This window comes from Carya illinoinensis, chromosome 3, assembly GCF_018687715.1.
Source record: "Carya illinoinensis cultivar Pawnee chromosome 3, C.illinoinensisPawnee_v1, whole genome shotgun sequence".
Lineage (NCBI taxonomy): Eukaryota > Viridiplantae > Streptophyta > Magnoliopsida > Fagales > Juglandaceae > Carya > Carya illinoinensis.
Genome location: NC_056754.1, coordinates 7,461,447 through 7,487,380, shown reverse-complemented (window position 1 = coordinate 7,487,380; position 25,934 = coordinate 7,461,447). Strand labels below are relative to the sequence as shown.

Genomic DNA, 25,934 nt, shown 5'->3' with positions numbered 1-25,934 from the left:
GGATCAAAGATCCTTCCCCTTCTATCTCCCCCCATTTCCATCTCACTCTCACACTCCAAAACAGCAAGAGTGTCATCTAGAACTGCCTTTGTTGGCTCACCGTGGGGCAGAACTTCCACCATTGCCCTAATCTGTACCTACCCCGAGGATGACAGCGAGTTCTAAGGAGATATGATACCACAGGATCTTAATTGCTAATGAATGCTTGGAAAGTAGAATTAAAACGGAGAAAACTGGTATTTTAATCAAATTGGACATGGAAAAGGCTTATGACCATGTGTTATGGGATTTCCGTAATTATTTGCTGAGGAGATATGGATTTGGCGATAAATGGCGTTCATGAATGAAGCATTGTGTGTCAACTTCGAAATTTTCTATTTTGGTGAATGGAGAACCGGTGGCTTCTTTAGTAGCTCACATGGTTTGAGGCAAGGTGATCCCATCTCCCCCTTTCTTTTTGTTATGATTATGGATGCCTTGAGTAGAATGATTGAGAAGGCCGTGGATGGCAATTTTCTGTCCAGTTTTGTGGTGGGTAATGAGGTTCGGATTAGTTTAAAGGTATCACACTTAATATTTGCTGATGATATTTTGATCGTTAGTGAGCCTGATTGTGACAATCTACGTGTTTTGAGAGCACTTTTGCTGTGTTTTGAAGCTGTTTACCGGTTAAGAGTTAATTTATCGAAATCTGAAGTCGTTTCTATGGGTTCTGTTCAGAATATTCAGACTTGGCAAATAATCTGGGGTGCAGAATTTCTTCACTTCCTATGAGGTACCTTGGGCTTCCTTTGGAGGCTTCTTTTAAATCTGTTAATATTTGGGAGGGGTTGATCGAGAAAATGGAAAGGAGGTTAGCTGGTTGGAAAATGATCTACTTGTTTGAGGGGGGAAGATTAACTCTAATAAAAAGTACTTTGTCTAACCTTCCCACTTATTTCTTATCTCTTTTTCCATTGCCGGCAAGGGTTGAAAGAAGAATTGATAGTTTATTTCGGAATTTTTTTATGGGGTGATAAAGGGGATGAAATAAAGGTCCATTTGGTTCGTTGGAAGAAGGTTTGTCAACCGATTGATTGTGGTGGGTTGGGGATAAAAAAATTTAAGATTGTTTAATAGAGCATTACTTGGGAAATGGCTTTGGAGATGCCACTTGGAAAGTAATGCCTTTTGGAAAAATGTTATTGATGTAAAACATGGTAGTTTGTGGGGAGGTTGGTGTTCTAAAGATACTAGTGGTGCGTATGGGGTAAGTTTCTAGAAGTTCATTAGAAAATGATTTTGTTTGTGGGGGGTTTCAAATCATATTAGATTGAAGGTGGGAGATGGGAAGAGGACACTTTTCTGGCATGACTTGTGGTGTGGGGATTCTTCACTTAAGCTGGACTTTTTTTGGAAAAGATTGTGGAGGAATAAGGCACCTCCCAAAGCACTTTTTTTCGTCTGGACAGCGGCCTTGGGTAAGATTCTGACTACAGATAATCTGCGAAAGCACCGGGTAATTATTGCAAACTGGTGTTGTATGTGTAAGAAAGCCAGAGAGACAGTGGATCATCTGTTGTTACATTGTGAGACAGCTAGAGCCTTGTGGTGTGAAGTGTTCAACAAAATCGGATTAAACTGGGTGATGCCTACTATGGTGACCAAGTTATTGGCCAGTTGGGGAATGTCGGGTGGACTTCCACAGATCAAAGCGGAAAATGGTTCCTATCTGCGTTATGTGGTGCATATGGCGAGAGCATAACGAGCAGACTTTTGAAGATAAGAAGTAGACACTAGTGGAGCTTCGCTCTCTTTTTTTCACCTCTCTAGTCCTTTGGGCCATTGCTGTAGATTTTAATGGCCAAAATATGCACGATTTTCTTATGTCTTCTTTAGCGACTTAGATAGGTCTTATCTCTTGTATAACTTCTTGTTTACTTGGGCTATGTCTATTCGTATTAATACTATCGTTTTAAGCTGGACTCTCCCTCTCTTTTCAGAATTGCAAAGGATCAAAATGCAGCTGTAGGAAAGTCTTCTGTTGCATTGACAATAATAGCAATGGAATGTTATCTTTATCAGGGATGTTAATGACTGGAAAGTGGATGATGTTCAGGATTTCTGGAAAGACTTTACAGTTCAAAGTTGATGCTAGGTAGGGAGGACAGCATGCTGTGGATACCTGCAGGAAATTCTAAGTTCTTAGTCTCCTCTTTTTGCAGAATTTTAACCTATCACAGGAGCGGTGAATTTCCCTGGAAAAACATATGGAAAGTGAAAGTTCCTTCCAATGTTGCTTTTTTTTCTATTGGGTGTTATCCTTGGGCAAAGTTGTTGACAACTGAAAATCTTAGAAGGAGAGGTATGTACATCGCTAATTGGTGTGTCACGTACAAGAAGGATGGGGAATCTGTAAAACAACTCTTTCTTCATTGTGAAGTGATCAAGTTCTTGTGGAATGAGGTTTTGAATCGGATTGGTTTATTTTGGGTAATGCCCAAGGAAGTGGTGGATTTATTGGTAGGGTGGAAGGGTTTGAAGGGTAATAGAATGCTACTCATGTTTGGAAGATGATTCCTTCTTGTCTCATGTGGTGTCTATGGCTTGAAAGGAATGGGAGATGTTTCAAAGACAAAGAACGATCATTGGGAGAACTTAGGGATTTTTTCTTAGTGCTTTGAGTTTGTGGGCTGAAGTTTTGTCAAGGGAAGATATTTTCCAGAATCTGTTTTAGTTTTCCTTTCGTTCTTGGAAAGTAGTAGATATTTCCTTTGTATACGTCATTTGTACTTGGGCTTATGCCAATTTCTTGGGAATGAAATTTTTTATTACCTATCAAAAAAAGCATAGGATCTACATGTTTTCTCTTGTATACACCCAATGCACTTGGCTACGCCTATTAATTATACCAAAATTTTACTTATAAAAAAGCATATGATAGTATAGGATAGAAATTTGGGCATCATAACATTTTCTTTTCATGTTGCATGATCCAATTTGTTGAATTTTTCAAAATCATGATATCTCAAAATTTCCATGATGTATCCCAATATTTTTCCAAGTAATATAAAAGTTTATTATTAAAAAAGCACAAGTGCAAAAGTCTATCCCAATTTACTAGCATCCATGCACAAGAAGTCCAGTTTTCATAACTGAAATACACTCGACCATATTGATATTACAGCTGACAATGAATTCTAAAAATAGTTTGAACTAAGGCAACAAGAATTTATTGGCAACTTGATAAGTACAAGACATCAACTGATATTGTCAAAATCCAATATGTTTAGTTTTTTGGTACCTTGCTTCTAAACAAATATCAAGTACCAATTCTAAATGCACATCATTAACATTCTTCCATCTTTAAATGCATCCTCTCAATTTTGTGCTAAAAATAAGCAAAACAAATGCAATGATATACTAGAACCTCTATAATTGATAGTTTTTAATTCTATAATCTAACATTTCTGCCATATTCTTTGCATGACAAATAAAAGCATCATTTGAATCATCTTGCATGGGTTGTTGATGCATGCGCAACGAAGAAAAAGAATCTTTATTAGTCTGATTTTTAGATTTATAATTCCAGGTTTTGACATTTTAGTAAAATCTGGGCTAGTTTTATTCAAGGGTTTAATTAGAGCCCAAAAAACCAGGAGACACAGAAGGATCATAATTATTGGCAGCGCCTAATGGGAGTTAGGGAATCATGCTTCTATAGATCAATTTCTGACCAGTGTGGAACTCTAGTGAATATGGTTCTCAGGCAAACCATTATGAAATTTGTCAGGATTCAAGTTGCTTCTTCAAACAGACTGACACTGCAGTTCCCATGGTCCCCTGAACTATAAATTAACCTAGTGGCATATCATTTATGGCCAGATATTTGTGTCAAAGCAGATGAATCATTTTAATTCCAACAGTGGACTGCATGTCATCATAAATCAAGCACCCTACCTGTTCTGACATAGCATTCATGACTTTGGAATAACAAAAAATTTGTTGATAGGCAATCGAGTACTTTGGGCAGTACTGTCACAAAGTGCTGGCCTGCAAATCAAACAAAATGAAGCGTTATTTATATATTTTGTGGTGAGAAGGTATCATGACCTGTCAAGAACACCTTAGTTACAGATCTTTACTCATACCTGAAGATTGAATTGCTTGTGAAAGAGCCCGGCAAGCTGCTGTAGATAAATTACCATTTTCCATGTGTCCGGACATAAAAAGTTTCTCCAGCATGGGCCAAAAAACCGTGAGAAGTGCAAGTATAGGATCATCAGCCGAAGGCCCATTTGGCAAAGGCGCAAGATGACCCAATACAGTTCCAATTCTGAAATGATATGTTCAGACATGAGAGATGGAGTATGTTGGAATACATATTGTAATTAAATGTATAGTGTGAGGGTATAATGGTCACTACTTGTATATGTATAGTTGAATATTCATTAATAAAAACAGAACTTAGTATTCTTTCTCTCTCTTGTTTTATCGACTACATGGTATCAGAGCAGTGAGTGGTCGGTTGTGGTTGTACGACGGGTTAGTGGTGTTTTTCCGGCGGGTGCTGGTGGTTGTCATTGGTTGTTGGTGGTGCTGTGAAGTTTTGGCTGAAGTTTCGGCCGGCAGCTCCTTCCGAAGTGCTTTTCCGGTGACATAAGGGGTTATATCCGGTAATGGACACCGGAATCGAGGTCGCCGGCGTCCTCTATCCACTCCGGTGAGTTTTCGTCTCCATCGGCTATCGGAAGGACTGTGTATCGCCGGCCGAAGGAAGAGTCCAGGTATGTTTGGCTGCAAGTTTTTGGCTATTCCTGGTGTGTTCTGCTATCCTCTCCGTGGTTGTGCATGCCCCCAATCTGAAATAAGAACCTATTCCTATCTGGAATAGCACTTGTTTGGCATCAGGGTTAGGAATAACTTATTCCGGGTTAGGAATAACTTATTCCGGGTTTTCTAATTTATTCTTGAATCCGATACGCCCAAATCCGGTACCGGCCGATACAGGCCGAAACAGGCCGGTTCAGACCCGATACAAGCCGGTTGCGGCGAAACAGAATCGGTTCAGACCGATACAGGCCGAAACAGACCGAAACAGGGCCGATACATGCCGGTTCAGGCCGAAACAGACTGAAACAGGGCCGATACAGGCCGGTTCAGGTCCTAAAATTGGCTGTTCTGACCGGTATGGACTGTTTTTGACCCGTACAGATCCGAGATTTGGGTTGTTAAGCTGGTTTCTATTTTTCCAGCGTGTATTTGTTTGTTTTTGATCCATATTCTCGTATTTTTCTCCATGGAAGCTAAGTTTGAGTCATTATCTATTGCACCAAACGTTAACATGCCTATGACTACGGTGAAATTGAATGGAAAGAATTACATACTATGGTCAAAATCTGTTGAAATGTTCTTGAAAGGTAAGGGTCTTCGTCGTACCCACTTGGTTGATTCAATGCCTGAGTCAACTAGTTCTACCTTTGCTCAATGGGAGCAAGAAGATGCTCAAATCTGCTCCTTGATGTTGACTAGTATTGAGCCTAATATTTGTGCTAGTTTAGTACACTTTGACACTACTCAAGAGATATGGAGGCATCTCAAACAGATGTACTCGGGTGTTGGAAACACAACTCGTATTTATGAGTTGTGTCAACAATTTTTTGGATTGGAACAGGGTGCTTTGGGTCTAGAAGAGTATTACTCTAAAGTGATGGGTATATGTGAAGAACTCAAAATTTATCAACCTATCACTTCTGGTGTTTCAATTATGCTAAAACAACGTGAAGAGTTCAACGTTGTTCGGTTTCTAGTTGGCCTAAAACCTGAGTATGAGTCGGTTCGCTCTCAAATTCTGGCAAGCCCACAGCTCCCCTCATTTCCTGATGTGTTCTCCCGACTCCAGCGAGCCACATTATCTGGACCTGGATCTCAGTTATATTCTGACCAGAGTAATGAGAGATCTGCTTTAGTTGCCTCTTATGTTGCTCCTAGTGGGCATGGAGGCCGGGGTGGTAGAGGTGCACGTGGGGAATGTGATGCCAGAGGTAACCGTACTCGAGGTCGTGGATCTCGTAAGTGCACCCATTGTGGTCGCACTAACCACTCGGTGGACTATTGTTGGGATATACATGGGAGACCATCTGGGTTCGCTAATCAGGCCATTTGCCAAGACTCTACATCACAGGCAACGAGTTCCAACTTGCCTCTAGGGATGATCAGCATATCGAAGGATGAGTATGATCAGTTTTTAGTTACACGAACGGCTTCATCTTCCAGAGCTACTCTTACCCAACCAGGTACAGCATCCACATGTCTTGTCTCGTCTACCCAAAATCCATGGATCATCAATTCAGGAGCTAATGAACATCTAACTGATTTGTCTCATTCCTTATCTGAGTTAGGTACTATGTCATTTCCCAAGAGTGTTACTCTTGCTAATGGTTCTCTTGCTAAAGTTACAGGCATTGGATCCACCAAGCTCACTGAGTCTATATCCTTGTCATCCGTTCTATATGCTCCTAGTTTTCCCTTCAGCTTGCTGTCCATTAGTAAAATCACTCAAAACCTTCAATGTTCTGTGACATTTTTTCCTTCTGTATGTATCTTTCAGGATCTCAAGACGGGGAAGAAGATTGGTACGGGGCATGAAACTAGTGGTCTGTATTACCTCGACGTCGAGCAGTCACCCACTCGAGCCCTCACTTCCTCCTCCGCTTTTGAATGGCATTGCTGTCTTGGACACCCATCCCTTTCTCTTTTGAAACGTCAAGTTAGGGACCTTGGAAATGTGTCTCCCTTTCCTTGTGAAGCATGTCAACTTAATAAACATCACCGTGTGTCTTTTGTACCTCGAGTTGATAATCTTCTTCTTTTGCATTGGTTCATTCTGATATATGGGGACCATTCAACATTGTATCAAACAAGTTTCAATATTTTGTTACATTTGTTGATGACTATTCTCGTATGACATGGTTATTTCTGATGAAAGCAAGATCTGAACTTCTTTCCATATTCAAAGTCTTTCGAAAAGAAATTAAAACTCAATTTGGACAAAAAGTTCAAGTTTTGCGTTCTGACAATGCTAAAGAATATCAATCTAATGTCTTTGCTGCTTACTTAATCAATAAGGGAATTGTTCATCAAACTTCATGTTCCTACACACCCCAACAAAATGGGGTGGCTGAATGTAAAAATCGTCATTTGTTAGATGTAACTCGAGCACTTTTACTGCACATGCATGTTCCTAAACGTTTTTGGAGTGATGATATTCTTACTGCGTGTCACCTTATCAATCGTATGCCTTCATCTGTCCTTGATGGCTCCTCTCCCTTCTCCATTTTGTTTCCCTCATTGCCAACCTTTGCTCTTCCACCCAAAATCTTTGGGTGTGTTTACTATGTTCATAATCTTGGCCCAGGCTTTGATAAGCTTGATCCACGTGCTACCAAGTGTTTCTTTGTTGGTTATTCTCGAACACAAAAAGGATATCGCTGTTATAGTCCTGCTCTTCGACGCTACTTCACAAGTGCTGATGTCACATTTTTTGAGTCCATACCCTATTTTTCAGACACGTCTTCGGTTGTTGAGTGTGATCCTCTTACCATTACCTACTTTAACCCTTTCTCCTCCACAATCACCCACTATTACCCAACCTCCTTCAGTGCCTTCTCTTGTCCCTCTATAGGTGTACTCGCATCGCTCACGGACCCCAACTCCCCTGCCTCCACCAACTTTGTCTCCGTCTTCAGACCCTGAGTTACTCAGTGCTTCAGAATCTCCACCTATTGCTCTCCGAAAATGTACTCGTTCTTGTGTTACTCAACATCCGATTAGCCAATATGTCTCCTGTCATGCATTGTCTCCATCTTTTTCATCTTTTACTTCTCAACTGTCAAAAGTTTCTGTTCCTAAGACAGTTCAGGATGCTTTATCTGATCCGGGATCGAGGACAGCCATGGAAAATGAAATGGATGCTCTTCACCATAATGGGACATGGGATCTTGTTCCTCTGCCGCCGGGAAAACAATCTGTTGGCTGTAGATGGGTATACACAGTCAAATTCCATCCTACTGGCGCTGTGGAACATATGAAAGCTCGCTTGGTAGCTAAGGGTTACACTCAAATTTATGGCATTGATTACGACGAGACTTTTTCTCCCGTTGCCAAAATTTCATCTGTTCGGGTATTGATCTCTCTTGCTACTAATTTGGATTGGCCCTTATTTCAGTTGAATGTTAAAAATGCATTCCTACATGGTGACTTAAATGAGGAAGTGTATATGGAGCAACCACCTAGTTTTGTTGCTCAGGGGGAGTGTTGAGGTACAGTTTGCAAGTTAAAAAATGCATTATATGGTTTGAAACAATCTCCTCGAGCATGGTTTGGGAGGTTCTCTGATAGTGTATTGGCATTTGGTCTTCATAGATGCCAAACAGACCACTCGGTATTTCATCTGCATGGTGATGTAGGTCATATCTTATTGATTGTATATGTAGATGATATTGTAATTACTGGAAGTGATTCAGCTGGAATCGCCAAACTGAAACAATTTTTACATGATCAGTTTCAGACAAAAGACTTGGGTAAACTTAGATACTTTCTTGGAATCGAAGTTAGTAGATCTAAAAAGGGTATCAACCTATCTCAGAGAAAATATGTGCTTGATCTTTTGGAAGAAACTAGCATGTTGGGTGCACGGCCTATTGACACTCCTATGGATCCAAATCGTAAACTCTTGAAAGAGGAAGGTGAGTTGTTTGGAGATTCAAGTCGGTATCAAAGACTTGTTGGAAAATTAAATTATCTAACTATCACTAGACCTGATATTTCTTATGCAGTAAGTGTACTGAGCCAATTTCTACAAACGCCTAGGATCTCACATTGGGATGCTGTAATCCATATTCTTCGGTATCTTAAGCAAGCTCCTGGCCTTGGGTTGTTGTATAGACCAAATGGGTATCTTAGAATTGAAGCTTTTTCAGATGCTGATTGGGCAGGGTCTCCTTCAGATAGAAGATCGACTACTGGATATTGTACCTTTGTAGGAGGTAATTTGGTTATATGGAAAAGTAAGAAGCAAACAGTAGTAGCTCGATCTAGTGCAGAGGCCGAATACAGAGCAATGGCTCACACTGCTAGTGAGTTGACATGGTTGCAACACTTTCTTCATGAGATTGGGTTTCCAGCTCCAGTCCCCCTTCAGTTATTTTGTGATAATCAAGCTGCAGTACATATTGCGTCTAATCATGTATTCCATGAGAGGACTAAACACATTGAGATTGATTGTCACTTCATTCGAGATAAGATATTCAGTGGTGACATCTCTACACCCTTTGTGAAGTCTGCTGATCAACTTGCAGATGTGTTTACCAAACCACTTTGTCATAGTCAGCTAAAGTTTATTTGTTCCAATCTAGGTTTATATGATATATATGCCCCAGCTTGAGGGGAAGTGTTGGAATAAATATTGTAATTAAATGTATAGTGTGAGGGTATAATGGTCACTACTTGTATATGTATAGTTGAATATTCATTAATAAAAACAGAACTTAGTATTCTCTCTCTCTCTTGTTTTATCGACTACAGAGTACAAGAACATGTGATATAATTTTGATGAAAAGGTAACCAATATCCAAGCATGGAAGGTTCCCACATTAGTTATGAACAAATGCACCGGATGGGGGGAAAAGAATCAACCCTTTAATCAAAATATAGCTTTCACTAAAACTGTTGTATGAGATAGTCTACCTTTTAATTTGACATAGCAGACTTTTTTTATAGGTAAAAAAAAAATATATATATATATATATACAATTTTCTAGTCCAGCAATTCTATAATGTGGAGGAATGAGCATGAGCACAAATCGGTAATGATAAATTAGACATCACAAAAGCCTAGCCTATATGGATGGCAAGAGTGAATTAAATAAATTACATTATTTCAAAATTCCCCATGACTGCTCAAACACGTGCAATTTCATCTTATAAATGAGGTATAGTGGAGACATGATTCGAACTCAAACCACCTGACTTCAATACCACGATATGTCGCCACTTGTCTCATAAACCAAAGGTGTGGAGTGAAAGGATGAATTTAGTCCTTTTACTATTCTAATCTTCACCATGTAATAAGCTTATACTTTAAAAGGGAAGCATGCAATAGAAACAAGCTTCAGACTCGGGATGAGCTGGTCTGATAGAGTTAAGTTACCACATATCCTGAAAACCTAAGTTGAAGGGAAAAATATATTATTCCAACAAGGCTCAGAATTTACTCCACACCTGACATCTTACCTACCAAGAAAAAGCAAACTAGGATCGTTATTAAATTGCTAGTTTCCACAAGATATCCAACTTAGTACTCAATAATAACAGTACCTGTAGAGCCCTCTTGCGGCAGAGTTCAAAATTTGTGTATAAGTAGCCGGATTCTGCCTCAAAGAATGTTTGTTATCTTCATCAACCTGAAACAACATTAAACGCTCAGATCTTTTTTTATAAGTAAGAAACTTTATTGATCCTCATAAATAGGCATACCCCAAGTACACAGGTGGTGCAACAGAGATACCTAATTACAGCCTACGAACAAAGAAAGAAGCATACACATCATTAAAATTAACCCCCTATAATACAATAGCCTTAGCCCAAATTAACAAAGATTGGAAAAATAGGTCTCTAATCCCCCCCAATGAGTGTTCTCTATTTTCAAAACATCTTCCATTCCGCTCATTCCATATAGACCACATAAGACATAGGGGTACCATCTTCTAAACCTTTGGTACTTGGCAATTACCAATAAGCCAAAAGATCCACCACCCTCTTTGGCATCACCCAAGCAACGTCCAGCCTTACAAAGATTTCATCCCATAGAGCCTTTGCCACATCACAATGGAGAAATAGATGGTCCATCAATTCACCATTCCTTTTGCACATGAAGCACCAATCCATTACGACACTTCCTTAGCTTATCTATGGTCAGAAGTTTCCCGTAAGAAGCCAGCCAACCAAAGAAAAGCAACTTTTAGGAGCACTTTGCACTTCCAAATGCGCTTCCAAGAGAAAGCAGTAGACAGATGGGTAGACAAAGCATTGTACAAAGATCTAACTGAGAAATTCTTGTTCCCAGGGTGTATCCACAGCAGTTTGTCCTCCACACCACATTCCAAATTCAATGATACAAGGTGCTGTAGAAGTCAGAAATGTCTCCCACTTCCCAAACTTGAACTGATCTGATAAACAATACATTCCACTGCAGCAGGCCATTAAAAGAGTCCATGTAATCAGCAACAGAGGCTTCCTTATGCAGTGCAATTCTGAAAAGATAAGGAAAGGCCTCCTTGAGAGCAACATCACCACACCAAACATCAACCCAGAATCTGACCCCTGTTCCACACCCCGCCATGAATCTGCAATTACAAATAAAATCCTCCCAGCCCTTCCCAATAGATTTCCATACACCTACACCATAAGATCCAAGCACTTCATTAGAAATCCAGCCTCCCCTAATGCTGCCAAATTTAGCTTCAACCACGGTCCTCCATAACGCGTCACTTTCTTGATGGTATTGTCACAACCATTTCCCAAGTAAGGTCATATTGAAAATGCTCAACTTTCTAATCCCCAAGCCACCATAAGATGGGGGGTACAAATCTTGTCCCATTTAATCATATGAAACTTTTTCTCGTCCCCCAATCCACCCCACAAGAAAGCACGGAATAATCTTTCCATCCTATTAGCCACACCAGCTGGAATCGGGAATAATGAAAGATAGTACGTAGGGAGGTTAGATAGCGTACTCTTAATAAGAGTGATTCTTACCTCTTTAGATGGATACATCCTTTTCCAACCAGCCAATCTATTCTCAATTTTTTCAATAGCACCATTCCATATTACCTTGGAATTATGAGGAGCCCCCAAGGGAAGACCAAAGTGCTTCATAGGCAAAAAAGAAACCTTACAACCCAAGGTACTCTCAGATCTTAAGTGCACTGCAAAATTGATTTGGTTAATATTTATATATCATTAACTCATAGCACAACCCCATAACACAAGCTTAGGCGTTGCTCTTGTATATGTCTCGTATACTTGAGCTTTTGCCTATTCTTTTTTTATATATATAAGAGAGAATTTTATTAAAACGAATGAAATAGGCAAAGCCCATGTACACAAGACGTATATAAAAGAAAACGCATAAATATATTCTGGGAAGCAGAAAACGACAACAAAAAATCATGAGCTGAAGCTCCATTAATCACTAAAGCAGAAAACCATTGCAATAAGAGTACACAAAAAAATTCCAAATTTCCTCCAAGGTGTGCTCCTTATCATTAAAATACCGCTCGTTCCTTTCCAACCAAATGCACCACATAAGACACAAAGGAACCATCTTCCCATACTGCAGCCACTTAAGAGCAACCACAAAGCCCGTTCCAACATGCAAGAAGATCCACCACTCTCAAAGGCATCACCCAAGCCAACCCAATTACAACACCTTTGCCACCTCACAATGCAAAAGTAAATGATCCACAGATTCTCCATGCTTCTTGCACATGAAACAACACTCCATAACAATAAGGCCACACTTCCTCAAATTATCCATTGTCAAAATGTTCCCAAGCGAGGCTGTCCATGTAAAAAAAGAGACTTTGGAAGGCACATAAGACCTCCAAATGCGCTTCCAAGGAAAAGGAGCATGCTGAACAGTCAACACCTTATAATAGGAACGAACCGTAAAATTTTTACTTCCCTTGCGCTTCCACAACATCCTATTCCTCTCATTGCCCCCAAGTCCCAAGGAATATAAAAAGCAGAAAAAGTCTGAAACATCATCAAGTTCCCAATCCTGTACAGCTCTCGTAAAACAAACATCCCACTGCAAGGATCCGTTAGAATGGACTAACAAATCAGAAACAGATGTGTGCCGATCAGAAACCATACGGAAAATAGCTGGAAACACCCTATTAAGGGCCCTATCACCTCACCAAGCACCAAACCAAAAAAGGATTCTAGAACCCTCTCCAATTTCATAGCTAACATGTTTCACAAAACTTTCCCAACCCCTTCTAATGAACTTCCAAAGACTCACACCCTAAGCCCCCCTAACCTCCTTAGAACACCAACACACCCCCCCCCCCCCCCCAAAAAAAAAAAAAATACTCCCAAGTTTCCGATCAATAACCTCCCTCCATAACAGCTCCCCTTCCAATTGATATCTCCATAACCATTTCCCTAAGAAAACCTTATTGAAAACTCTCAAATTGCGAACTCCGAGACCTCCATTCGAAATAGGAGCACAAACTTTATTCTAACTAACAAGATGGAATTTAGTTTCCTCACCCATTCCACCTCCACAAAAATGCATGAAATAACTTCTCAATCCAGTTTGCCAACCCTGCAGGCAATGGGAATAAAGACAGAAAGTAAGTAGGAAGATTGGAAAGTGTACTTTTGATTAAGGTGATTTTGCCCCCTTTTGATAAATACAGTCGCTTCCAACCAGCCAACCCTTTCTCAATTTTCTCAACCACCCCCATCCCAAATAGCCTTAGACTTGAAAGACGCCCCCAATGGAAGACCTAAATAATCCATTGAATCATTGGTCGAGAAGCAACTTTACAGCCCAAAAAATTCTCGCCAAACAAATTTTTTTTTTTTTTTTATAAGTAAAAATTTCATTACACGAATGAAATAGGCGAAGCCCATGTACACAGGAAGTATACAAAAGAAACACCTAAGAACATTCAAGAACTAAAACAGCAAAAACAAAAACTCATGACCTGCCCCACCATTAAGAACAATGGCTGAAAACCAAGAAAACAGGGAAAACATAAAAAATTTCCAGAGATCATCTACAGAATGTTCCCTATCATTAAAACACCTCTCATTCCTTTCCATCCAGATGCACCACATAATACACAAAGGAATCATCTTCCATGCCGCTGCAACTTGAGAACAAGAATGAATTCTAGGCCAGCTTGCAAGAATTTGTGTCACTGATTTTGGCATAACCCAGGATAGTCCAATTCTTCTAAACAACCTTTCCCCCTTTTGCCGCATCACAGTGAATAAGCAGATGATCCACTGATTCTCCAGCTTTCTTACACATGAAACACCACTTCATAACCATCATTCCATGCTTTCTCAAATTGTCAATAGTCTGAATGTTTCCAATTGCTGCAGTCCAAACAAAGAAAGCAACTTTAGAAGGAACACAAACCTTCCAAATATTCTTCCAAGGAAAAGAAAAATTTTGCTGACCATTCATCGTTTTATAAAAAGATCTAACAGAAAATTTATTGGTCTCTGTACTTTTCCAGAGAATATGATCCCTTTCATGTCTTCTAATAGCCACTGAATACAGCAACTTGAAAAAATCAGTAACCTCCTCAATTTCCCAATCCAGAAAGATCTGAAAAAACAGACATTCCAATGCACCTCTTCATTAGAAAAACTCAACATCTCAGACATGGAAGCCTGCTGATTAACAGCCAATCTGAAGACATTTTCGGAAAAGCTCTAAACAAAGCAGACTCACCACACCATACATCAAACCAGAAACGAATTCTTGAGCCATCACCTACCCCAAAATAAACTTGTTTCACAAAATTATCCCAACCTTTTCTAATGAATTTCCATAAGCTTACCCCATAAGTCGCCCAGCTCTCCTTAGTACACCAACCCCCCCAATCACTACCATACTTCCGGACAATCACCCCTCTCCACATCGCACCCTCTTATTAAATCTCCACAACCACTTCCCCAATAACGCCTTATTGAAACTACACAAGTTACGAATACCCAATCCACCAACATCAATAGGACAGCATACTTTTTTCCAATTAACTAAGGGCACTTTTTTCTCCTCCCCCAAACCTCCCCACAAAAAAGCTCTATACCATTTTTTGATACGATTAGCCACACCAACTGGTAAAGGGAATAAAGAAAGAAAATACGTCGGAATATTCGAAAGGGTACTCTTAATAAGGGTGATTCTACCCCCTTTAGATAAATATATCCTTTTCCAAGCCACCAACCTTTTCTCAATCTTCTCAACCACCCCGTCCCAAATATACTTTGCCTTGAATGATGCCCCCAACGGGAGGCCGAGATATTTCATGGGCAGAGAAGAAACTCTACAACCCAAAAACGATGCTAAATCATTAATATTATGAACAACTCCTACCGGGACCAACTCCAATTTATCCAAGTTCACTTTTACCCCAGATATGGCTTGAAAACACAACAGCACAGCCCTCAATGCTTTAACCCGATCCTCAACAGCATCACATAAAATTAAAGTATCATCAGCAAAAAGTAAGTGCGATACGGAAGTAAAGCCATTAGAAGAAGAACCCACTGAAAAACCTGAAATAAATTCACCCCCTACAGTAGCCTCCACCATACGACTAAAAGCCTCCATAACAAGAATAAATAAGAAAGGAGATAACAGATCTCCTTGTCTCAAGCCTCTTGAACTCTCAAAAAAACCACAAGGCTGACCATTAACTAAAACTGAAAACATAGCAGTCGAAATACATTGTCTAACCCAACCACACCATTTGACACCGAAGCCACATCTTCTAAGCATGTATAACAGAAAATCCCAGCTAACATGGTCAAAAGCCTTCTCCAAGTCCAGCTTACAAAGAACTCCCGGAACACCTTCCCGAAGCCGACTATCTAAACACTCATTTGCAATCAACACAGAATCAATAATTTGTCGACCTCTAACAAAAGCATTTTGGGATTTTGAAATAATCTTCTCCATCACTGTGCTCATACGATTAGCCATAACCTTCGAAATTATCTTATAAATTCCACTCACCAAACTAATAGGTAGGAAATCTTTTAACTCCGAAGCACCTACTCTCTTAGGGATAAGAGAAATAAAAGTTGCATTCAACAACTTCTCATACTTGTGATAATCATAAAATTCATGGCAAACCTGCATCACCTCCGCCCTCACTATCTCCCAACAATCTTGAAAAGAAGTGATAGTATAACCATTAGGGCCCGGAGCTTTGTCTCTTCTCATCCCACAAACCACCCAATACACCTCATCCTCTTCAAACGGCCTCTCAATCCAGTTTTCTGAAACAGAATCCAATGAATCAAAAAACAGCCCATCAAGTTTAGGTCTCCAATCCATCGTCTCAGTTAAAAGAGAACTATAAAACTGTACAGCATGCTCATGAATCTCATCAGGAGAAGACAGAACAGTGTTATCAGCTTTGAGCAACTCAATGGCATATTGTTACGTCTATGAGAATTAGCCATTTTATGAAAGAAACTAGTGCATTTATCCCCCTTGTCTGCACCCTCCCCCACTGGAACGATCTCCAACTTACCCAAATTCGCCTTTACCTATTCTTTTGATCAATAAAATCTTGTTTAGCGATAAAAAGTATAAAAATAAAAAATAAAAAAAAGCACAACCCCATAACAAGCAGGCATCATAATTTGCTAGGGAGAATATATACACGGGCAAGTTGGAGAGGCATCCAAGGTAACTCTCAAATAGCAGCTATGTGGAAGATGGTCCCAATCTATTTATGGTGGTGCATATGGATGGAGAGGAATGGACAGAGGTTTAAGGATCATGAACGGACAATGGGTGAGCTTAGAACATTTTTTTTATTAATACCTTATTCCATTGGTCGATTGTAATAGATTTTAATGGCATGAACATGTATAATTTCCTTGTATCTTTAGACAATCATGCATAGGTCTTGCTCTTGTATATGTCCCGTGTACTTAGGTTATGCCTACTTTTCTCATTAATAAAGTTCTTTACTGATCAAAATATATATACATATATATTATAAGTAAGAAGTAAATACAGAAAATATATATACATATACACACGAGCTCAAAATAAATAAATAAATAACATATACAAGATAGAAGTTAAGGCTTACAAGTTTTCCAATAGCTTCATAGCTTGACGAAAGCAATCTAGCCAACAAATTGCTCTTTAGTTCTTTGTTGGGTACAGAACCAAGTATGAGACTTATTGCACTGACAACTTCTTCCTCATATTCCAAAGGTAAATGCCTCATCAAACTCTGGGAAACCAAACACAATCTATAAGGCAAGGAACCACAAAATATGTATTCCCATGAAATATATGAAGAGAAGACCATGAGAATGAATATATATGAATTAGCAAGCTTTAAATCTTAGAGCAAGTATTCTGAAAGTAATGTGAATTTTTGCATTTAAAAAATGGGAAACGATATTTATCATCAATTGAGAAGGACCACATTATCCAGCAAGTTCAGTTGACACATTGATAACTATAACAAACAAGGATGCATTGACTTTGATCAAACACTAGCTTGAAAAATCCATATATAAATCAAAAGGCTGTAACACAAAAAACTTCCCAAACAGTGAAATCTGTAAAACAAATTAAGTAGGAATCTTATGTCAACACAATTGACATACATGAACAATTGACCATGCTGAAATCCCTTGTAGATCAAACAATTGAGTGAAGCATTGATTCAACACTCATACTAGTTATGGAAAGTAGTTTACCTCTCCTATCCACATCAAAATTTCCAAGTTTGCTGGTTCAAAAATTACTGCAGAAGCATCTTCACATACTTTACGCAGGGCAGAGGCGCATGCATTTGAGGACAGAGGTTCTGAGATCCCTGAAGCAAGAAATAATCTGAAAATAGGAAACAGTACCAAAAAGGAAAAGGTCAACGCCTGATCTATGGTGATCCTATATGATGAATATATGAAATTTTGCATATATGTTCCAAGCAAAAGAAAATGAAGAAGCTGAAAACATCATCAGAACAAATTCATTGATACAATCAATTGGTTGATAACCCACTAGGCCCACATTCCAACTATATAGGCTTGGCTACAGGAATCATTATTCAGCATTCAGCCCTAAGACATCCTGGCAGATCATGCTTAGGATGTATACTCAAAGTAAATGAATAGGCACTGCTTGAGAAGAGAGTAGTTACAGTAAGGGCCTAGCATTTGTTTGAAAGGCAGTCATCCACTTGGAATAGGAACCAACAACATCAGCAAGAGATCTGTATACCTAGAACAGAAATAAGCATATTAGATAAATAGATAGAACCAGATCAAAAAATGCATTCTCCAGATTCAAGGCCAACAGTTTTTCCCAGTAAAATAAACTGCTTTTAGCAACTAATCTGCACTGTAGAAAATAAGAGGGCGAGAATGAGTAACATACAATGCACATGAAGCCCTTAAGCTCATCAGAAGGCCTCGCAGACAAAATTGTTATCAACTGCATAATCACAGAGAAATCAAAAGTTTGGCCCTCCTGAAGGACTACTTCAGCAACCTGAAATGTAAAAATTATACATTACTACTGTAAAAAGTATATAAATAATAGTGGCCATACATGTGAATTGGCATGCTTCGAATTCAGTGGAGTGGAAATCGATTGTTCTGAATAGCTGAAAACTCTCAAGTTCAGAAAACATGCAAGCCCAGGTTGACCCCCTTTTTTTATCAGTACACGAAATTTTATTGATCATAAGAATAGAAAAGACTTTCAATATACAGAACATATAATAGAGCATTGCCTATGCATGTTGTTTAGTGATACAAGAAATTCCTGAAAGTTCATGCCATTAAAATCAATTACAACCAATCAATGGAGTTAAGTATTGAAAAAAGAAATTTCCAAGCTCATCCATCGACAGTTCTCGATCTTTGAAGCCTCTTTCGTTCCTCTCCCTCCAAATACAACAAGAAGTCAGAGAAATTGATAGTTGCAGAAGATACTACAACCCCTGACGAACATTCCGCACAAGGATAAAGCCAGAAAGAATGCAAGAGAAGTTCTCTCTGTAAATGATCTATTAACTCTAACCTCATGGCAGACATCCAATGATTTGTAGGAAATAAAGACAAACATCAAGTGCTGACATTGAATGAGGGTCCAATACAACAATCCAGAAAAGTAGGAGACAAGGAGAAGGCCATAGTTATATATACCAACATACACGTATATATGGGTGAGAGAGAGAGAGAGAGAGAGAGAGAGAGAGAGAGAGAAAGAGATCTATGTGCACATGCATATGCGCCTACAAAACTATGTACTTTGCTGAATATTAGAATAAAATGAACTTTAGGTCAAGTTACCTAATTGCAAAATAGCAAGGCATATTATAGCAGAAAGTGCACACAAAAAAAAAAAACCAAAACAAGAGACAGACAAGGCTTAAAAAGTGCACTGAAGAAGACGACATTATGACACTCAGGAGATGGACAGTATGCCAGCTACTAAAGTGGCAGGGAAGGCACCAAACTCGTTTTCCTCCCTAGAAGCATCCATAGGATCGTCCTGTCTTCTTCTTTTGCCAAGATGCCCAACATAATTGACCAAATGAAAGAATTCAGTTCTCTGCCTTAATAAAAAGAGAAGCCTTTGGATTTGAAGACCATTTGCCCCTTTATAAATACCCAAGCATTTCCTTTAAAACTTTCCTCTTTAAGAGCTCACAGAAGTCTACTAAGAAAATTTTACAATGAAAGAGTGGTTGGTGAACTGAGGTACCACATATAGCAACTTGTCTTCATATTGATAGACAGTCCTCTCAGGAAGAAAATCAACACAATGGAATGGCGTTGCATGCGTAGTTAATGGTTTATGAAGCTCTTCTTCATTGGAGAGGTAAATACAACTATTTCAAGCACTAACAAACCCAGAAATGCTCCTCCTTTCAGAGAAGGAGAGGGCAGTAATTTATATTTCATTCGAAGATCAGAGTCCCTCGTATACAACATGCGTACTTAAGTTATGAACAGCATTCCTTCTAGTACAATTGCAAACACTATCGATACTGACATCCAGTAACTTACAAGTATAATTGCTGCCATTTCTGGGAACCTTTAGGAATATATTGCACAGAAGCAACATTTTGAAGACTTCAATAATTTGTGCCTTTTCACATGTTTTTCACATGGAAGAAGAAACACAAGTTCAATATCATTAATGGAGGCAAAACATATCTCATTTCAAATTTTAAAACACAAAATGGATCAAACCTGTTACAGATGGAAACAACATATCAGATAATTTTTTTTATCAGTAACAACATATTGATATGTATAATATATAAATATAAACGTGCAAAGAATTAAGAAAAAGGATCCATAAAGCAAACAATAACCTAGAACATCATGTAACTAAAACTAATAACAGCACCCCAAAATAAAAATCAACCAAGTTGTTCCTTACCACGTTAAGAGCAAATAATTTGCTCTCCACCTCCGTCCAAGGTATTGGTACATTTGTTGAGGCCCAACCACCAATGAAAAGCTACAATGACATTTAAAGTAAAAATTACAAACATCAGAAATTTGTCAAAAAGGAACTTGAAACCGGAAGTAAACACTAAGCGCTCATTTGGACAATTGAATATCTCATAATATCTGTGAATAGTTGTGAAAAGGTTTGAGTTAAGATATTTTATTGGGTTTTAGGAAAGGATAGAGAAAAAGTTGAATAAAATATTATAAAGTTAAAATTTTGTTTGAATATTATTTTTGTTTTGTTTTTTGTGTTTTGTTTGGAAGTTTGGAAAAGTTGTATTGGGTTTTGTGTTTGGATAATGATTAGATGAAAAAGTTGAAAATTTGAAATTGAAAAATGTTTTGTGATTGAGTAATGTTTGGGAAAGAAATATCTGAGAATACCTGAGTGTCCAAACTAGCCCTAAATGTACCTTATGTAATTAAAAAGAAGATATAAACAAATACCTTTCCATAAGGAAAAAAAGTACCTTCTGTATAAATGTAGCTGATCTTAAAAGCTGACAAATATCAACCAAAAGTTCAACAAGATTCATCCTAAAATGAACAAGGCCATCAGGCAGATCAGGATTTCCTCTGTCATCATCAAACGTAGATTCATCCACCTGTTAAAGAGAAGATGTTATTCATATCATATATCTGTGCTTATTACTGACCAAACTGACATAGCAAAGAAATAAAAAATTACAGTGCACGCACAGACCATAAAGTTCAACAAACAGACGCACTGTGAACATGTGAAATAGATAAATCATCTCTGACAACTAGTTAAACTTCTAGCACATTAAACATATTAAAACAAACTATCGAAAATATTGCAATAGTTCACTGAAAAAGCAGAAGAGCTAGTCCTTGTCAGAGCCAAAAGGACTTAAATTTTGAGCATCACGGTCTATTTATCATCAGTACTATTAAGATAAAATTGTAATTAATGATAATTTATAGTGCAAGAGGTAGATAAAAGTCAAATGAATAAAAGAAAATATTTAACAAATTTTTATTTAGGATATCATAAATCGATTCAAAAAAATCAATTTCTTCCAAAAATTCACACTTGAATGCTACAACACTAAACTTCAACCACTAAAAGGGACCACACATGTACATCCAGAAGACTTTAATTATGTGGGCTATGATTATAGAGTTAAATGGTCTCAACTTTCATGATTTCCTTGTATTTGTTTCTAGTTCCTAACAAGATGTAATCTCTTGTATACTTCCTCCGCAAATTGCATCTTTGTGGAGGATGGCTCCAATTTGTATTTTTTGGTGTATTTGGAATGAAAGAAATGAGAGACTTTTCGAGGATCATGAACGTTCCTCAGAAGAGTTTCGGAGTTTCTTATGGAAGACTTTATTTCTGTGGGCCATGGCTTTAGACTTTAATGGCCTAAGCTTCCATGATTTTCTTGCTTGTGTCTCTAGTTCCTAAATAGGTGTATGCTCATGTATACCTCCAGTGTACCTGGGCTATGCCCATCTTTATCTTAATAAAGCTCTCTATTACCTATCAAAAAAAATATTAATAAAATATCTCCGTACTTATAAAAAAAAAATTTAAAGATGTAATGAGGATGCCTGAAATCAACCAGGCATACTTCACATCATAGTATCAAGATGCATAAACCAACAGAAAGCAACATCCATTTGGTCACCTACCAAAATAGGAGGACTTAAAGCAACCAGCCAGTTCCGGATCAGATTCGCTCCCTAAGGGCCATTTTGCTTTGTTTCGAAGCCGTCTCGGGACTCAAGGTCAATCTTGCAAAATCAGAAATGGTACAAGTTGGAGAGGTTGATAATCTAAGTGCTTTGGCGGACCTTCTGGGCTGCAAGGTGTCATCCTTGCCCATGAAATATCTTGGTCTCCCTCTGGGGGCCTCTTATAAATCCAAGACTATGTGGGATGGGGTGGTCGAGAAAATTGAACGTAAACTTGCGGGTTGGAAGCGACTCTACCTATCCAAAGGGGGCAGAGTCACTCTTATTAAGAGCACTCTATCTAATCTCCCCACATATTTTCTCTCCCTATTCCCCTTGCCTGCAAGTGTGGCGCACAAATTGGAGAAGATCTTTCGCGACTTCCTATGGGGTAGCTCAGAGGACGTCAAAAAATTCCACTTGATCAAATGGGAAAAAGTATGCACACCCTTGGCTAATGGAGGTTTGGGGCTCCGCAGTTTGAGAATTCTCAACAAGGCTCTTCTCGGTAAATGGCTGTGGAGATACCACAGGGAACAAAACGCTCTCTGGAGGGAAGTTATCGACAGCAAATATGGAAGCCTGCGGGGAGGTTGGTGTTCCAACGCAGTAAGAGGGGCCTATGGAGTAGGTTTGTGGAAGTTCATACGCAACGGTTGGGAAGCCTTTTTTGTTAACTGTAGAATGGTGGTAGGAAGGGGCAACCAAGTTAGCTTCTGGCATGACACTTGGTGCGGCGAGCTTGCTTTGAAGCTCACTTTTCCATCCCTATACAAAATCGCGTCTGATAAAGAGGCCACAGTTGCTGACAATTTGGACAACAACTCAACCTTCACTCATTGGTCAGTCAGATTCACCCGAGATGCACAAGACTGGGAATTGGGAGACTTTACTGATTTTTACAGTGCACTACAAGCGTCGAATTTACGTGCTGATGGTGAAGATCACATGCTTTGGTCACTCACAGGAAATAAGCGTTTCTCAGTACATTCCTTTAACAAGGCACTCTCGGCACACCCCTACACTGCTTTCCCCTGGAAGTGTATTTGGAAGACTAAGGCCCCCTTAAAAGTGGCATTCTTCGTATGGCTAGCATCTCATGAGAGTATTTTGACTATTGATAAACTGAGAAGCCGTGGCCTCTACCTAACGAATTGGTGCTATATGTGCAAACATAACGGTGAGACAGCGGATCATCTACTCCTTCACTACGAAGTAGTTACAGTTTTATGGGATGACATATTCGCAAGACTGGGCTTGGCATGGGTAATGCCTCGAAAGGTGATTGATCTGTTGGCTTGTTGGAGAGGAGTCCGGGGCAAAGGGCAGGTTGCAGATATTTGGAAAATGGTGCCTCTTTGCCTAATGTGGTGCACCTGGAACGAAAGGAATAGTCACTGTTTCGAGGATAAGGAGCGTTCACCGGAAGGCCTTAGGGATTTCTTTTACCATACTTTAGTTTTGTGGGCTTCCTCTATTGTACTAAATGGCACTTCTTTTACTGAACTTTATGCTGCCCTTCGCAGCTCTTAGCCTTTAGCAAGGCTCCTTGTATACCCCCTGTGTACTCGGGCCTTGCCCTTTTCTTGTTCTAATATATCTTCTTTTACTTATCAAAAAAAAATCATACAACACAAAATCATTAACGTACAATTACAATACAAGGGAAATAGACAAGGGTAAACCTGTGCACGCAATAAAAGCGCATCAAGCAAAGCTGAAAATACAGAAAAAAACATGTCTTCCACGTGTTTCCTATTTTTTGCACCATCTTCTTCAAGGCCAAGAATATAGCTTGCAAAACTAGACCTGGGAAAGAAAACTTCTAGTCAGTTATCATGCTTTAAATTTGCAGCAAGAAACAAGAGAAGCTTTTTCACATAATTCACATAACAAAAAACAAGAAGCTTCAAATCAAATATGTCTATAGGGAACTGTAATTTATTTATAATTAACGACTCAACCAGAAATTTAAAAAAAAAAAAAAATAGGGAGGGGAACAACTTAAATGCACATCAAGCAACTGTTAACATAGCGAACTTATATCTGCAAATATAGGGCACAAGAGCTTCAGATAAAACTGACCATCATCTTGGGTTACACACACATAAATAGAAGTGTGTACATTTAAAAAGGTGCATGTTTTGGAATAACATAAATGATACGCTTATTTTTGGGGTGGGAAGGAGGGAGAGAGAAACTACTTTTTGAACAGTGAAAAGTAGCAGAGCACCGAAGAAGAGAGCGAGAGAAAAAAGACAGCATTATAAGCACTCTTACCTGAAAACTCATGCCACTCAATATTACACTACGCGCTCATTTGGACACTTGAATATCTTAGAATTATGCAAATAGTAGTGAAATGGTTTGAATTAAGATGTTTTGAAACTAGAAAAAAGTTGTGTTGTTAACTATTGAAAATAAAAAAATAAAAAAAAGTTATGTTGTTTTTTATGTTTTGTTTGAAAGTTTGGGAAATTTGTATTGGATTTTGTGTTTAGATAATGATTAGGTAATGATTAGATGCAAAAGTTGAAAATTTGAAATTAAAAAAGTGTTTTGTGTTTGAGTGATGTTTGGGAAGGAGCTTATGAGAAATTTTGAAAATATCAGAGAATATCTCAGTATGCAAACAATGCCTTAGTCTAAGTTCTTTGAGTGCAATGAAGCATATTGATATAGATTCATTGTCTCCTAACTTTTCACGGTTACAACTCTGATTTTAACTACTAAATAAAAGACTAAATAGAACCCAATAAAAGAGAAACTAGGTCTCAAGAAAATAGAATCAACACACTAGAAATTTCAACAATACTAGACTCCACTCTATGTTTTTTAACAAGTGGAGTATAGTCCAGTAATAGAGTGGAATCTAATACGAGACCCCACCTATTACCAAAATACCTATTCTTAAGAGATCGTGTCTCTACCGCATGCTTTTCGGTGTCAGTAAATGGTACTCCAGCTGGTTTTTTTAACAGCTCACGCGGTTTGAGACAAGGCCACCTTCTGTCTCCGCTTCTCTTTGTTATTGTTATGGAAGCACTTGGGCGGTTGGTAAAGGCGGCTGTTGGAGGAGGGTTCATGTCTGGTTTCTCGGTCGGTAATGGCACTAATGGATCTATTTCGCTTTCACACCTCTTATTTGCATATGACACTCTCCTCTTCTGCAAAGTGGATCATGGGCAAATTCAAGTGTTGAGTGCAATGCTATTATGTTTTAAAACAGTGTCGGGGCTTAAGGTGAACCTTGAAAAATCCGAGATGGTGGCAGTGGGTGTGGTGCCTAATATCACTAGCTTGGCATGCCTCCTGGATTGCAAAGTGTCTTCTTTGCCTATGAACTATTTGGGACTTCCTTTGGGGGCGACTTTTAAGGCTCAAGCTATTTGGGACGGGGATGTGTAAAAAGTAGAGAAAAGGCTTACAGGCTAGAAACAGTTGTATTTATCGAAAGGGGGGAGACTCACTTTGATTAAGAGTACTTTAACTAATCTTCCCACCTATTTTCTCTCTCTATTTCCATTGCCTACAGGGATGGCGAATAGGATTGAAAAATTATATCGAACTTTCTTGTGGGGAGGAACAGGGGAGGAAACAAAATTTCACCTTGTTAATTGGAGCAAAGTTTGTTCCCCAATACCTTATGGGGGCTTGGGTGTTTGCAATTTGAGGACTTTCAATAAAGCTTTGTTGGGAAAATGGTTATGGAGGTATCATTTAGAGGAAGACTCGCTATGGAATGAGATTATTAATGCTAGATATGGAAGTGTCGGGGGGTGTTCTAATGTAGTGAATGGGGGAATGGTGTGGGTCTTTGGAAATTTATTCGGAAGGGATGGCAGAGTTTCAAGGATCAAATCTGGTTTGTGGGTGAGGGGACCCGAGTCAGGTTTTGGCATGATGTTTGGTGTGGTGATTGCGCTCTTCACAGGGCATTT

General features: G+C 38.9%; 1 protein-coding gene across 4 annotated transcripts in view; it reads right to left on the bottom strand.

The window, feature by feature from the left end:
* The window catches only part of LOC122302977 (transportin MOS14), a 41,189-nt gene that overhangs the window by 8,844 nt on the left and 6,411 nt on the right, over positions 1–25,934 (bottom strand). For all 4 annotated transcript variants that reach the window (XM_043114476.1, XM_043114477.1, XM_043114479.1 and 1 more), the window contains 10 exons: positions 23,679–23,802; positions 20,763–20,897; positions 20,219–20,299; positions 18,200–18,313; positions 17,964–18,043; positions 17,518–17,653; positions 16,896–17,042; positions 10,357–10,442; positions 4,131–4,315; positions 3,940–4,032 (listed from right to left, as the gene is read on the bottom strand). In XM_043114476.1, the coding sequence (XP_042970410.1) occupies positions 3,940–4,032; positions 4,131–4,315; positions 10,357–10,442; positions 16,896–17,042; positions 17,518–17,653; positions 17,964–18,043; positions 18,200–18,313; positions 20,219–20,299; positions 20,763–20,897; positions 23,679–23,802 (1,181 nt within the window). The remainder of the gene's footprint in view (positions 1–3,939; positions 4,033–4,130; positions 4,316–10,356; positions 10,443–16,895; positions 17,043–17,517; positions 17,654–17,963; positions 18,044–18,199; positions 18,314–20,218; positions 20,300–20,762; positions 20,898–23,678; positions 23,803–25,934) is intronic.